Here is a 16,546-nt window from a genome sequence, read left to right as displayed (position 1 = left end):
TTCTCTGCAGAGGATAGTGTCTTCATTCATACATTTTCATGTACCTTCCATTAGGGTTGCAAACTACGTGGGATGGAAACCTTTCTCCCCAAAGCAGTAAACCTTTATTTCAGATTTTCAGAGGAACATGAAGACCGGCTGCTAACATTTGGCATTTAGAATTTTGCTGAAGTAAAATGGACTCTATTCTCAGTAGTTAGAGTTAACTACCACAGTTCAACTCCAAAAAGCACTCTGAGACGTGGCAATGACATTTAACCAAGGCTATAATTTAATTTAAATGTGTCTTTTAGAAATGGCTCATTGAGCTGTGAAAATGTTTGTGCCTTGGCTTAATTAATTTACGATATTAGTGAGTTCTTTGCAAATGAATGATGCCATTTTCAAGGTTTCAGTCAAGAGTTAATGAAAACTCACATTTCTTTGAAAAGTAGTGGTTTTAACTAGTGAGAAGAGGTAAGCATTTCTGACTTGAGGTTACTGAGGTTAAGAAGGAGCTCAATAGCACCACCAGTTTTGTTAAGTAATCTCTGAAAACCCATTAAACTAGCTAAATTGGACTAAATAATCTCCAAGGTTTTTTTCAGTTCTAAAATTCTCAGATATTTATGTATAAATTTAAAAATATATTTTATCATATATACAACTTTCATATACTTATGCTAAACATATATATATGTAAATTTTAGACCAATTTATGGAACAAATACTAAATGTAGATCACATGGAAAACCATGCTGCAAACCTTTGATTTGAATATTCTAAAGCTTTCTCCAAAATCCTTTTTAGAATTTTTTTTTTGTTTTCTGGTTAGTGGCTGCCTTGGACAGAAGTTTCTTAGGGCAAGGCCTTGGGTAAGAGAACACCAAATAAATGGCATGGAAAAATAATGAATACCTTGTTCTTGTGCTAAAAAGGGAAACATAGGTTATTTAGATAATTCTATTGATAGTTCTCAGTGGAAGCTCTTACATTAATCTAACAGGTTGACTAACAGACCCCTAGGGTATAATTAGTTTCAGGGTTATATAATAATAATAGCAGTTTCTATATTTTGGGAGCACTTATAAATATTTAAATGAGTTATGTGGAATTGCCAAAAGCACTTTGCATCGGCCAGTCTGGTTGTTCAAAGGACTGATGTGAGAATTAATTAGGGAGCAAGTCTATCTACCTCATTTTACAGATATGGAATTTATACAGAAGCACACACACAGAATAATTGTGGAGTTTGGCTTAGTATCTACATTTCAGCCCCATTTTCTTTATATCCAATTTCCCTGCTTACCTCTTGAGTTTGATTTTTCTTGACTTGAAAAGGTTTAAGATATTAACTCTCTGCATGACATATGCCAATAAAAGTCATATTCCTAAGGCCTTACCAAGTATGAATCTAAAGGAAATATAGTGCCTTGCCTTTAAAAATAGATGGGGAAAGTCCTGTGAAGAAGGATGAGATAGCAATGCCCCATTCTTTGAGTAATATTTCTTTAAATCTGATGGAAGACACTATCTAGATCCAGAGAAAGAACTGATAAATAGAAGTATGCATAGAATGGTTTTCCATATTTGTGTCTAATGGTAATCATCTCTAGGGCAGAGAAGCAGGGAAGAACAGAAAAGGAAAAAAGAAATTTACATGATAACTTTATTATATATTTAAAAAGAATAGCAAATTGTACATAATAGATTTGCAGTTTCATGTACAATCATCTTTTTTTTCTATTCTACCATGTTATGGAAATGCTTGTTTTATTTCTTAAGTTCAGAATAAAATAAATACATTTTTTAAAAAACATCCTGTCATCTAGATCAGGAATGGGGAACCTGTGGCCTAGGGGGAACCTATGGCCTCAAGGCCACCTGTGGCCCTGTAGGTGCTCAAGTTCAGCCTTTTGACTAAATCCAAACTTCACAGAACAAATCCCCATAATAAAAGGATTTTTCTGTAAAACTTTGACTCAGTCAAAAGGCCCGACCCAAGGACCCAGAAAGCCACATGTGGCCTCAGGACCACAGGTTTCCTACCCCTGATCTAGAAAGTCAAGTTCTTTGGAGCTGTTTTTAATAGTGTGGTAGGCTAGAAATTGGAACAAGGGAATCAGCAAGGCCTAGTGGAAAGGGAGCTGAGAACAGCAGGCTTGGGCTCTAGTCTGGGGTGAGATGTAGCCAACTCAGCTTGCTAATTATTAAATTTACAATGTGAACATTTACACACAGGCAATCAGCAAGCCACAAATCAGATTTCGGTTTGTCATTTTGTTGATTTCCTATACTTAAGAAAATGAAGGAGAAGATAATTCAAATTAAACCTAAAAGTGGGTCACTTCCTTCCCTTCTTCTCCTCCTCTCCCCTCTCTCAGTTGTTAAACATTTACCAGTAAACCCCTGGGGTAGGGGGATGTGATTGTTAGGTGTAATTCCTATATTATTATTTAGAGCTTTTTGTCAATAATTTCACTCTAAAAATATCTATTTTTTCTACTTTAATTTTTGTCCGTATCTATGTTTTCACCTCACATGCCTCATCTTTCTAATGATAGACAGTTGGCATTGGATTGTGACAGGCTTCATCCAGTAAACATCTTTAGCTCCCCTCTCCATGAGGCACTGCCAGCAAAGGCATTCCAATAGGATTTTGATTTTCAGCAAATCAAATCTTATGATCTTTTTGAGAAAAAAGAGAGAAAATTGTATAGCTCTCTTCTTCTGTTGGTAATGTGAATACTGTTTCTCTATTTGGAAATCTAATACCTACTTCTTTTCAGGCAAGGAAACAGTCACTGTTCTTCCAGGGGCCTCGTATTTCTCCAGCGATGAATCATTTGCGATGATTAGAGGGTATGTAATAACTGAACCCCTCATGTTTCACATGAGGTGGAATGAGCTGAGTCACTCCCTAAGTATATTAGCAGTACTGAGAAGCAGGATACATGTTTAACAGCTGTAAAACTATCATGAATTTGTTCAACAATAGCTTCTGAAATAATTTTGATTGAATATTGGGAGTTGAAATATTCAGCCTACGATATAATTAAATGGTTACTTTTTATCTAAGAACTCCGGAATGAATTGCATAGAAATGTATCTGTAACTGGAAAGAAGCACTTTTTCAGCTTCTTTCATGTGAATTGATTATGCTCAAACAGATTTTCTATTTATGGCCCCTCGTGTTTGTCTAATTTTTTTCTCCCAGAGGAAAAAAAAACACCTAACCATATGCACCTACCTGTTTTGTTTATTTACAGGAAAATATTGGTTATAAAATCTAACATTTAAAGAAGTATTAAATATTATTCCTCCACATATGTGGAATATAATGACATATCTTTGGAATTAAATTTTTATTGATGGTAGAGAGACACAAATTCTATTACTAATTTTTATTTTGTTACTTTTGGTGATTTATTTTACCTCTCTATGACTTTCCTCATTTATAAAATGAAGAGATTGGATTAGATGATATCTAAGCTTCTTTCCAGCCTCAGATTTCTTATTCTTCTTGGTAGAATGGCTCCAGAGCAGCAAAAAAAATGGAGAGCTTCTCTACCAGGAACACATAATTTAGGATTCTATTATATATGTATTCCAACTCCAACATACTGTAATTCCATACATGATAAACCAATAAATGACATGAAGATCTTGAAACTTGTTTTAGTGGCATGTATTAATTATATGTGTTTCCCTTTTATTAGTGGCCATGTCAACTTAACAATGTTAGGAGCGATGCAGGTTTCAAAGTTTGGTGATTTGGCCAATTGGATGATTCCAGTAAGTACCTATTTTTTTTAAACTTCTTAACTATACTTACATCAGAATAGTCAGTCCTACAGTTTGATGGGTTTGAATTTAATCCCATGGAAAGATATTCTGGATTTTGAGTTGAAGGATCAGAAGATTTGGGTTTGCTACTCAATAGAATGCCTTTGTGACTCTATGCAAGTCACTTAATCCTCCCTAGGCCTCAGATGCCTCAAAGGTAAAACGAGTATCTCACCAGATTACCTTTAGGTGTCCCTTCCAGGGCACCAATGTTGGTACCTACTGTGGTTCACAGTCCATCCATGCCTTCTCATTTTGTGTGGTTGTTGCCTTTGTTCTTTCATAGAGCCTCCATCAAAGGATGTATACATCAGGCCTCTTCTGGATTACCAAATATTTTGTGAATCCATGTAATCTACTCAGGCTGCCCTTATTTTACCCTAAAGTTTTGTGTTTTCTTGCAGAGTCAGAATCAAGTTTTTTGCTGAGCATTGTGACTCAGTATGTGCATTTGTCAATGTCATAGCAGATTCATAGATAGTAGGAACAATTAACAATTAATTCATTTTGTATATACTTCCGATGGATACTATCAATTAATTTAATTATAACTTTTTGTCAGCAGAATGTAAACTCCTTAAGAGAATGTTCTGTTGCTTTTTGTCTTTGTATCCTAGTGCCTAGCACAATAGCCTACATATAGTTAGTACTTGATAAACTTTTGTTGAATTGATGAGAAACATGATTATGTAACTATTTGATGAATGATTTTTGCAATGAAATACAGAAAATTGTGAAATTCAAACACTTCTGAATTACAAATTGCTTGTATTTACTAATGGCCTATAATCAAGGAAAACCCTCTTTTTAATATTATTTTTCCCAATTACATGTTAAAACAATTTTTAAAAACATTTTTTATGGTTTTGAGTTCAAAAGTCTATCCCTCCCTTCCCCACTAACCCGAGATGGTAAACAATCCAATATAGTTTATATATGTGCAATCATGTAAAATATTTCTATATTAGTCATTTTGTACGAGAAGACTTGAATAGGAAGAAAGGAAGGAAGGAAGGAAGGAAGGAAGGAAGGAAGGAAGGAAGGAAGGAAGGAAGAAAAAGAGAAAGAAGAAGGAAGGAAGGAAGAAAGAAAAATAGCATGCTTCATCATGAATCCTTTGGGATTATCTGGGATAATTGCATTTCTGAGAATAGCTAAGTCATTCACAATTCTTCACTGTATAGTATTGTTTTTACTATGTACAGTGCTCTCCTGGTTCTGCTCACTTCATTTTGTATCAGTTCTTGTAAGTTTTTCCAGGTTTTTCTGAAATCATCCTGCTTGTCATTTTTTTTTAATTAATTAATTTAGTTTTAGTTTATAATATTCAGTTCCTCAAGTTTTTGAGTTTCAAATTTTCTTCCCCTCTTTCTCCTCCCCCCTGCCCACCCAAGAAGGCATGCAATCTGATATAGGTTCCTCATATACTTTCACACTAAACATATTTTCACAGTAGTCAAGTTGTAAAGAAGAGCTATAATCAATGGAATAAATCATGAGAAAGAAGAAACAAAACAGAAACAAAAACAAAAACAAACCAAAAAAAGAGCTAATAGTTTGCTCCAATCTGCATTCAGACTCTGTAATTCTTTGTCTGGATGTGGATTGCTTTTTCCATCACGAGTCTTTTGGAGCTGTCTTAGAACCTTGTATTGCTGAGAAGAGCCAAGTCTATCAGAATTAGTCATCAGAGATACCGCGTGTCTGTAATCGTGTACAATGTTCTCCTGGTTCTGCTCCCCTCACTCAGCATCAGATCATATAAGTCTTTCCAGGTTATTATGAAGTACATCTGCTCCTCATTTCTTATCTGCTTGTCATTTCTTATAGCACAATAATATTCTATCACCATCATATACCACAGCTCACTTAGGCATTCCTCAAATGATAGGCATTCTTTTGGTTTTCAATTCTTGGCTACAACAAAAGAGATGCTATAATTATTTTTGTATAAATAAATAAATAAGTATAAATATAGCTCTTTGGGCTATAAAACTCTGAGGAGGTACCTCAGAATTGTTTAAATTTACATTTCTCTAATCATAGTGATTTGGAGCCGTTTTTCATTTAATTATAGATAGCTTTGGTTTCTTTGTCTGAAAATTGCCTGTTCATATCCTTTGACCATTTATCAATTGAGGAATGACTTGTATTTTATAAATTTGACTCAGTTCTCTATTTGAGAAATGAGGCCTTTATGAGATATACTTGTTACAAAAAGCTTTTCTTAATTTTCTGCTTTCCTTTTAATTTTGATTGCACTGGTTTTGTTTGTGCAAAAACTTTTTTTTTATTTTATATAATCAAAGTTATCTATTTTACATTTTGTAATGCTCTCTATATTTTCCTTGGTCCTAAATTCTTCCCTTATCTATACATCTGACAAATAAACTTTCCCATGCTCTCCTAATTTGCTTATGATATCTTCCTTTATGTATTTATGCACCCATTATCTTGATATATGGTGTGAGATGTTGGCCTATACCCAATTTGAATACCCACATGAATACCCACATAAATTTTGTTTTTATTTTTTCTAGCTCTATGAAATAATTTTTTGGTAGTTTAATTGGTATGGCACTGAATAAATAGATTAATTTAGGTAGAATTGTCATTTTTATTATATTGGCTCAGCCTACCCGTAAGTGATTAATATTTTTCCAATTGTTTAGATCTTACTTTATTTGTGTGAAAAGTGTTTTATAGTTGTGTTTACATGGTTCCTGGTTTTGTCTTGGCAAGTAGACTCCCAAGTATTTTATGTTGTCTACAACATTTTAATACAATATTTTAATGGAATTTCTCTTTCTATCTCTTGAAGCTAGACTTTGTTGGCAATATATAGAAATGCTGATGATTTACGTGGGTTTATTTTGTATCCTGCAACTTTGCTAAAGTTGTTAATTATTTCAAGTGGTTTTTAGTTTATTCTCTAGCATTAAGTATACTATCATATTATCAACGAAGAATGATAGTTTTGTTTCCTCATTGCCTGTTCAAATACCTTCAATTTCTTTTTTTCTCTTATTGCTATAGTTAATATTTCTAATATAATATTGAAAAATAGAGATGATAATGGGCATCCTTGCTTCCTCCCTGATCCTACTGGGAAGGCTTCTAGCCTATCCCCAGTACAGATAATGCTTGCTGATGATTTTAGGTAAATATTACTTATGATTTTAAGGAAAACTCCTTTTATTTCTATGCTTTTTAGTGTTCTTAATAAGAATGAGCATTATATTATGTCAAAGGCTTTTTCTGCATCTGTTGAGATAATCATATGATTTCTTTTAGTTTTATTATTGATGTGGCCAATTATGCTGATAGTTTTCCTAATATTGAACTAGACCTGCTTTTTTGGCATAAATCCCACCTGGTCATAGTGTATGATCCTTGTGATACATTGCTGTAATGTCCTTGTTAGAATTTTATTAAATTTTTTTGCATTAGCATTCATTAGAGATATTGGTCTATGATTTTCTTTCTCTGTTTTGGCTCTTTCTGGTTTAGGTATCAGCACTGTATTTGTGTCGTAAAAGGAATTTGGCAGTACTCCTTTTTTGCCTCTTTTCCCAAATCATTTATATAATATTGGTGTTAATTGTTCTTTAAATGTTGGGTGGAATTCACTTGTGAATCCATCTGGCCCTAGACATTTTTCCTCAGGAAGTTCATTGATGGCTTGTTCATTTTTTTAAAGATTGGTTTATTTAAGCATTCTGTGAAGCAAATCCTCTTCAACAACTTTAGGGGACATCAGCTGTCCTAGGATTCATGTTATGTATTACGTAGACCCTAGCCTCCCTTACATATGAAGATGTTGCTGTTGCTAATATTAGTGGCTTTCTGGTTGTGAGTTTGACTAAAAAAAAGACAAATGCATATTTACAACCATCATATTGTGCACAACCAATCTCCATTTTGACTGTTTGCATGTTTCTTTCTCTGCCTCTGAGTCTAAATAGAATTGAAACTGGCTTTTAAAAACTTAACAATATGTTGACCACCTTCTTATGGTTTATTGTTTCATTATTATTATTATTATTTTTGAGCAAGAGATGCAGGTTAATAATGCTTCTTCCTACAGTTTATTTTGGTTGTTGTTGTTTCAAAAAGAACCTTAACAAGTCATAAAACTATTTCCTTTCAGTTAAAGGAATTTTAACTGGATTGAGCCCACGTTAGAACTTTTAAAAAATACATAAATGAAACTCTACAAGATGTTATGGATTGCATTAACATTAGTGTTTATATCAGTAATAAAAGATTTATGCTTTGCCAGGCATAAAAATACTGGTAAATATCAGAGGCCTAAAGAAAATCCAGGTGAACCTACTGAAGACTTTGCTTGAAGTGTTTCCCCTGATACTTAATATCTGTGTAACCATGGACAAGTTACTTATCCTTGCTGAACTTCGATTTCTTAGTGGAGGAGAGCGTCAGACTAATTGGTCCTTTCTAGTTCTAAATCTGTGATATATCCAGTGATCTAGTTGGTGAGCCTAAAAAAGGGTATATGGTAGATTGTGTCATTTCTGCCTTTGCATCAAATGAGATGATATTTATAGAAAGCACTTAACATAGTATCTGGTACTTAGTAGGTGCTATATAAGTGTGTTTTCCTTTGCTTTCATGCCTTGCATCTCCAGTGCCTAGGCCAGGCTCTTCACAGTGAAGGATTCAGTCAAAGAACTGCACTTGAGAACCTGGAGGGCCACATGTGGCCTTGAGGCTGCAGGTTCCCCACTCCTGGCCTAGTACGTTGTTTGGCACATAGTAGGCACTTGGTCAGTGCTTATTGATTGTTTATTGATTGGTAGCTGATAGGTAGACATGAAGAAGAGTCCCATTATGGACATAGGGAATGCATAGAGGCAGATAATAGAGTTTTGGGGAACAGAAAAATTAGTGTATCTAGTTGGTCCAAAACTTGAGGATATGAAAGGAGAGCAATAGGAAGCAAAACCGGGAAAGGTTGATTGAGGTCCTGAAGTACTAACCTAAGAGTTCTGTCTTTTATCCTGGGGATAGTAGGGAGTCACTGAAACCTTTTGAGTAATGTGGTAGATTATTTTGGTGGCTGTGTGAAGGGTTGAAGAACAAGACTAGAGGTAGGGAAAGCACTTAGAAGTCTAATGTAAAAGTCCAAGTCAGAGATGATGAGGGTCTTAACAAGAGAGTTGTTAGTGTGAATGGAGAAAAGGGACATTAACATGAACAGAATCCAGCAGATAATCAGCTGATGGGGGTAAGGGAGAGGGGAGAATCAAAGATGACTTAGATTTTGAAGTCTGAGTGAGCAGGATGGCAGTATTCTCAACAGATAGAGGGGAGTGAGGAGGCAAGTTCAAAGGGAGATGAATTCAGTTTGTAAGCTTTGAATTTAGTACAAGTGAACTTAAGGTGTCTGATAGATATGCAATAAGAGACATAAAACAGGCTCCTGGGAATATAGCCCTAGAGCTCAGATAAGAGATTAGGGCCCAGTATAGTGATTTGAGAGTCATTTGAATAGAGATGAAAATTGAACCCAGAGGAATGAATGAGAACACCAAAAAGACAGAAATGTAGGAAAGAAAAGAAGGGGGCTCAGGACAGAAAGTTGGGAGAAATCCACACTTAGAAAATGGAAGAAGATAAACCAATGAGAAGGACTGAGGAGGAATGGTCAAATAGGCCCAGGAGAGAGAAATATCACACAAGCCAAGGGAAGAGACTATGGCAGAGGAGTGGTCAGCAACTTTCTATGCAGAAAGGTCAAGGAAGAGAGGAAGTCCAAGAGGGAAAAAATAGATTTAACAGTTGAAAGATCAGTTCTAGCCTTCCATTGAAAGGTTGGTTTGGAGGCCGGGCTGAAGTCAGGACAAATCTCAGCATCCTGAAGAAACTGCAGAATCATTAGATTTGGAAAACTTATCCTCTATTCTTTTTTTAGATTTTTTTATTTGATATTTTTTAGTTTTCAGCATTGATTTCCACAAGGTTTTGAGTTACAAATTTTCTCTCCATTTCTACTCTCCCACCCCACTTCAAGATGGCATGTATTCTGATTGCCCTGTTCCCCAGTCAGCCCTCCCTTCTATCACCCTCTTCCCCACCCCGACCCATCCCTTTTCCCCTTACTTTCTTGTAAGACAAGATAGATTTCTATGCCCCATTGCCTGTATATATTATTTTCCCGTTACATGCAAAAACAACGGCCTTTTTTTGAGCATCTGCTTTTAAAACTTTGAGTTCCAAATTCTCTCCCCTCTTCCCTCCACACCCATGGTCCCTAAGAAGGCAAGCAATTCAACACAGGCCACACATGTATCATTATGCAAAACACTCCCATAAATAGTCATGTTGTGAAAAACTAACTATATTTCCCTCCCTCCTATTCTGTCCCCCTTTATTCAGTTTTCTCCCTTGACCCTGTCCCTTTTCAAAAGTTTTTGCTTTTGATTACTTCTTCCCCCATCTGCCCTCCTGTCTATTGTCGCCCTTTTTATCCCCTTCCCCCTACTTTCATGTGGGGTAAGATACCCAGTTGAGTGTGTATGATATTCCTTCTTCAACTCAAATCTGATGAGAGCAAAATTCACTCATTCCCCCTCACCTGCCCCCTTTTCCCTACCAACGAACTGCTTTTTCTTGCCATTTCCAGGTGAGATAATTTACGCCGCTCTATCTCTCCCTTTCTCCCTCTCTCAATATATTCCTCTTTCATCCCTTAATTTGATTTTATTTTTTTAGATATCATGCCTTCTTATTCAACTCACCCTGTGCCATCTATCTATCTATTTATCTATCTATGTATCTATATATGTATATATGTATGTATGTATGTATATTCCCTTCAGCTACCCTAGTACTGAGGTCTCATGAATTATACACATCATCTTTCCATGTAGGAATGTAAACAAGACAGTTCAAGTTTAGTAATTCCCTTCTGATTTCTCTTCCTTGTTTACCTTTTCATACTTCTCTTGATTCTTGTGCTTGAAAGTCAAATTTTCTATTCAGCTCTGGTCTTTTCACTGAGAAAGCTTGAAAGTCCTCTATTTTATTGAAAATCCATATTTTGCCTTGGAGCATGATACTCAGTTCTGCTGGGTAGGTGATTCTTGGTTTTCATCCTAGCTCCATTGACCTCTGGAATATCATATTCCAAGCCCTGTGATCCCTTAATGTAGAAGCTGCTAGATCTTGTGTTATCCTGACTGTGTTTCCACAGTACTCAAATTGTTTCTTTCTGGCTGCTTGCAATATTTTCTCCTTGATCTGGGAGCTCTGGAATTTGGCAACAATATTAATAGGAGTTTTCTTTTTGGGATCTTTTTGAGGAGGCAATCTGTGGATTCTTTCAATTTCTATTTTGCCCTCTGGCTCTAGAATATCAGGGCAGTTCTCCTTGATAATTTCTTGAAAGATGATATCTAGGGTCTTTTTTTGATCATGGCTTTCAGGTAGTCCAATAATTTTTAAATTATCTCTCCTGGATCTATTCTCCAGGTAAGTGGTTTTTCCAATGAGATATTTCACACTGTCTTCCATTTTGTCATTCCTTTGGTTCTGTTTTATAATATAATATCTTGATTTCTCATAAAGTCACTAGCTTCCACTTGCTCCAATCTCATTTTTAAGGTAGTATTTTCTTCAGTGGTCTTTTGGACCTCCTTTTCTATTTGGCTAATTCTGCCTTTCAAGGCATTCTTCTCCTCATTGGCTTTTTGGAGCTTTTTGCCATTTGAGTTAGTCTATTTTTTAAGGTGTTATTTTCTTCAGTATTTTTTTGGGGTCTCCTTTAAGCAAGGCATTGACTTGTTTTTCATGATTTTCTTCCATCACTCTCATTTCTCTTCCCAGTTTTTTCTCTACTTCTCTTACTTGCTTTTCCAAATCCTTTTTGAGCTCTTCTGTGGCCTGAAACCAATTCAAATTTTCTTGTAGGCTTTTGATGTAGGCTCTTTGACTTTGTTGACTTCTTCTAGCTATATGTTTTGGTCATCTTTGTCACCAAAGAAAGATTCCAAAATCTGAGTCTGAATCTGGGTACAGTTTTGCTGCCTGTTCATGTTCCCAGTCAACTACTTGACCCTTGAGCTTTTTGTAAAGGTATGACTGCTTGTAGAGTAGAGAGTACTTTGTCCCAAGCTTTAGGGGCCTTGTGCTGCTATTTTCAGAGCTACTTCTTCACACCAGCACTCCTTCTCCCCCAAGAACTGACAACCCAGACTGCCACTCAGATCCAAGCAGGCTAGGCACTCCTACTCTAATCCACCACTTAATTCCTCCCACCTTGTAGGCCTGGGGCTGGAAGCAACTATAGCTGGAAGCAACCCCAGGGGTGCACCACTTCCTTGCCCTGGGAGCTGGGGCCGACTGTGCACTCCTTTCACTCAGTTCTAGCAGTTCTACCCACTAACCTTCTCTGTTGTCTTTGGTGTTTGTGGGTTGAGAAGTCTGGTAACTGCCACAGCCTCAATGATTCAGGGCCCTATGGCCTGTTCTTCCTGGCTCCCGGTCTGGTTGGTCCTGTTGCGGCCCAGGCTGGGCTCTGCTCTGCTCCCAACTCCGTGTGACAGACTTTACCCAGCTACCATCCAGGCTTTCCTGGCCTGGAGCCTTGCTTCCCTTTGTTATTTTGTGGATTCTGCAGCTCTAGAATTTGTTCAGAGCCATTTTTTATAGGTGTTTGGAGGGACCTGGGGGAGAGCTCACGCAAGTCCCTGCTTTCCAGCTGCCATCTTGGCTCCCCCCCCCCCCACATCCTCTCTTCTTGTGTCTGTTCTATTTTTGTAATAAAGATTAATTGATGTCAGTTCTGATTAGTGGTTTTTTGAGGGGAGGTTGGGTCTTTATAATTATTATGAATTACTTATACTGGTTTCTCAGTATGTAACACAATGTATAGACTTAATTTTCTTTATGCTATATTGCTTGCCACTGAGAAGGGGTGCCCTGGGTTGATTGTGGGAAGACCCAAGTTCTAGTGCTGGTATCACCACTAATTAGCTATGTGACCTTAGACGGGTGAGTCACTTGTCATTATAAGGAATCTTATGTTTCTTCTTAATTTCTAAAATGAAGTTTCTGAGTGATTTTATGATACTGGCTGGGGAAAACTATGATGTTGTGAAAAACAGAAAGGATTGATAAAACCTTAAAAAAAGTCCTACTGGCCCATACTGACTACTCTAGCAACGTTCAGCACAAAATATGCAACCTGAATTGACAACATATATTCCAGAAGTTAATCTGAGATAAAATGAAGCAGTATATACAATGTACTTTCTGAAGCCTTAAAGCACTATATAAATGTTAACCATTAAATTAAATTGAATCTGGAAATAAAGCCCTTGCCTTTGCTTATTATGAAGAAACTAGAAAATATTCTTCTTAGTAGACAGTTTTACTAAGTTGTCTACTTGGTCAGAAGATTTATTCTGAGTTATAAAGATCAGAAACATTTTTTCATTGCAGGAGCTAGCAGTCAAGCTTAGAGTTCATCCTTATTACAGTGTTTTTCCTTCACCTTTATGTTTCATTGAGTTTAATAACTTTCTGTGTTGTACAGATCTTCAATTTGTCTGTTTGGTGGCATGTTCAGAGTTGTCTTCATTACCTTAAGCCTTCAAGGCAGGTAGAGGAGGGATTTGGGATACTATTCATCTTGGCCTTCACCAGCTCTTTAGTATTCAGGTACTGATGCAAATGCACCTCTTGGCTTTTTGTTGTTTAATTGTTTGTTTGAATGGTTTTGCCTTGAGCATATATACTGGGAAAGCTGGATTAAGCAGCTCTTTTCTTGTTCCATACTTACTGTGATGATAGTGGAGCTGGGACAAGCCTTAAGGGTAGACGCGGAGCACCATAGTCCCAATCAAATATTATTTCTGTTCTGAATCCTTTCAATCTACATTCAGAACTGTTCCAAAATACATGGTTAGTCCCTTCTTCCTATTACCTATTTTTGGCAAACAGCTGCTGTGGGTGATTGCATGTGAAAGGGAAACAGATGTGTCTGATCAGCCATAGCAGCTGTTTACTGAGCATGTTATGTTGCAGCAGCCCATTGGAAATGCTGAGTGTACATGAGCACAGCATCACACCACCACCAGCAGCTTGGTCTCCTACGTAGAAAGGGCTGAAATGAAGTATTCTTGAATTCTTGAAGTATGGAATCAAGGAGGTCTGCTAGTATCCTATTGTTCCTTCAGTTTTCTCATCTTTCTGTGTGAATTTGAAAGTAACAGTGTTGAAGTTAGGGGAGCTGGGACCTCGAAATAGCAACACACGAGTCCTGCCCAAATGAATTAGACCCAAGCCTTCTTTAAGCCAAAGAGAAACAACGTTTATTAAATAACGTATATTGGGTCGACTCTTAAGGAATCTGAGCATTTGTATAGCTAATGCCATCAGGCCAGATTGAATCTGAGCACCTTCATGGAGGATCTTATATACAGAGGGACTCAGGAGGAATGGTCAGATAGGCCCAGGAGAGACCAATATCGCAAAAGCCAAAGGAAGAGACTATGAGAGAGGAGTGGTCAGCCACTTTCTATGCAGAAAGGTCAAGGAGGAGAGGAAGTTCAGGAGGGATAACAGATGGATTTAACCCTTGAAAGATCAGTTGTAGCCTTCCATTGAGAGGTTGGTTTAGAGGCTGGGCCGCAATCAGGACAAATCAGGACAAACCCTGAAGAAACTGCAGGATGATTAGGTTTGGAAAACTTATCCACTATTCTTGTGTCTGTTGTTTGGATTTTATATACAGAAAGACTGTGGGAAGGATCTAGGATTGGCTAAGTATTCTGGGGTGACTAGAGGAGGGGTTTAGGGAGGGTCTTGATGGGAGTGGCCAGCAGGCTGGGGTGACTAGGGGTTGGAAGCCAGGAACCAAGAGAATTGGGTTTTAGATAGAATCAGGGGCGCGAAGTAGCCAGAGGCAGTCCAGAGGTACCTGAGATTTGGGGATAGGGACAATGAAAAGCTTATAGCCTCAGGCAAATACCAGATCAAGTGGGAAGATTCAAGGAGAGTTCAAGGGGGTTACCAGAACCTATACATGGAGTCTGCTGATCTCTTTGGGACACTTTTGAGGGGATGCTGAACCCTTATTCCCTCTAGATGTGGGAATAGGAGGAATTACTTACAGAGAACCTGCCTACTTGCAACTATTTCAACAAATACACACCTAAATTCAGACTAATAATATGTTTAGCAGAGTAGGGTTCAGCATGCTCATCACAGGGTATGTATAGGTTAGCAAGACAGCCAGAAGTTGTGGGGATGTGTGTATGGATAGAATACTGCCTAATACTAATAGCTAACACTTATATAGCCCCGACTCTGTGCCAGGCACTGTGCCAGGCTCTTTACAATTATTATCTCATTTGATTCTCACAACAACCCTGGGAGTAGGTGTGAGTAGTACCCCCATTTTACACATGAGGAAACTGAGGCAAACAAGTGAAGTGACTGTTGTCCAAGGTGTCACAAGTAAATTAAGTGTCCGTGGTCTTATTTGAACTCAGGTCTTCCTGACTCCGAGCCCAGCACTTGATCTGTTATACTACCTAGCTGCCATATGCCTTCTATGATGCTCAGCAATCCATGGAAGTTCAGTAAATATACATTTTACTTGACAGTATATTTGGACTAGACCTGTGATTTAATTGGTGTAGGAACCTCCTAATAAGCCTGCTCTCTCTATCAGTGTAGATTGGCATCTGCTACATGACCTAGAACTTTAAGACAGTTGCCAGAGTCACTAAGAAGATCATATGATCAGAGTGTGTCATAGGTAGGATTTGAACCGAGTTGTCCTGATGTCTAGTGCTCAGTCCATGAATTGATGCCACCTTGCTCTAGAAATATTAATTGAATTTAATACTACTGTATAGAGGAGACTGGGGCTTCTGTCTTCTCATTTACTCTAGTGGCATCAAACTCAAATGGAAATGGGTACCATTAATTCAAACATCTAGATCCCTGCAGGCTGCATATTGACTTAATTTTAGAAGTATTGTAACTATGGTTTACTATATTGTTATGTATTTTGTTTGCATGTTTCTCAATTCTGTTTTAATCTGGTTGGAGCCACACTTGGGAGTGTTGTGGGCCATGTGAAGCCAGTGGGCCATGTGTTTGTCACCTCTGATGTACTCTGCTTACAATATATGGAGAGGGGTGTTGGAAATAACATCCTGTGCCCAAATAGACACAGTCAGACAGACACAGGATGGCTGAAGCAGTTAAAATTTTAATATGTTCCTGAAGGAAGCGGGTGTGAGATTCAGGATGATCCCACACACACACACACAATACAGAAGTGAGAGCAAGCTTTTTATCTCTATTTCCAGCCGCAAGTCCCTCCTAGTTAACCCTCGTTGGTCGGAGTCAGCATAGTTCACAGAGTTCCTGGAATGCCTATTACACATTCCCCTTGATGTGATCCCCATTCCACTTCATGCAAAATGGCACCTAATTCTTCCTGTAGGGCGTGAAAGTTAATATGCATAAGCCTTCTTAAGCATGCTTAGTAAAAACTGTCTTTGACCTCTGCCCCACTTTTGTTCTTGGGAAACCCCGCCCCCACCTTGCTTCTTGGAACTCCTCTCCTCTAAGCTACTTCCTCTTTGTTACCCAATCTCCTAATATGGAAGCATAACCATTTCTCCCTTCTCACTGGAGGAAGTGGAAAAGGGAAAATCAGAGTTACTAGTTGTGTGTTATT

General features: G+C 37.5%; 1 protein-coding gene across 1 annotated transcript in view; it reads left to right on the top strand.

Annotated features, from left to right (window-relative positions):
• Window positions 1-16,546, top strand: part of OXCT1 (3-oxoacid CoA-transferase 1) — a 192,127-nt gene that overhangs the window by 96,878 nt on the left and 78,703 nt on the right. Inside the window, exons 12-13 of the mRNA XM_036740818.1 lie at window positions 2,769-2,841; window positions 3,699-3,774. Coding sequence (XP_036596713.1) covers window positions 2,769-2,841; window positions 3,699-3,774 — 149 coding nt within the window. The remainder of the gene's footprint in view (window positions 1-2,768; window positions 2,842-3,698; window positions 3,775-16,546) is intronic.

This window comes from Trichosurus vulpecula, chromosome 1 (assembly GCF_011100635.1).
Source record: "Trichosurus vulpecula isolate mTriVul1 chromosome 1, mTriVul1.pri, whole genome shotgun sequence".
Taxonomy (NCBI): Eukaryota; Metazoa; Chordata; class Mammalia; order Diprotodontia; family Phalangeridae; genus Trichosurus; species Trichosurus vulpecula.
This window is presented reverse-complemented; position numbering and strand designations above follow the sequence as displayed.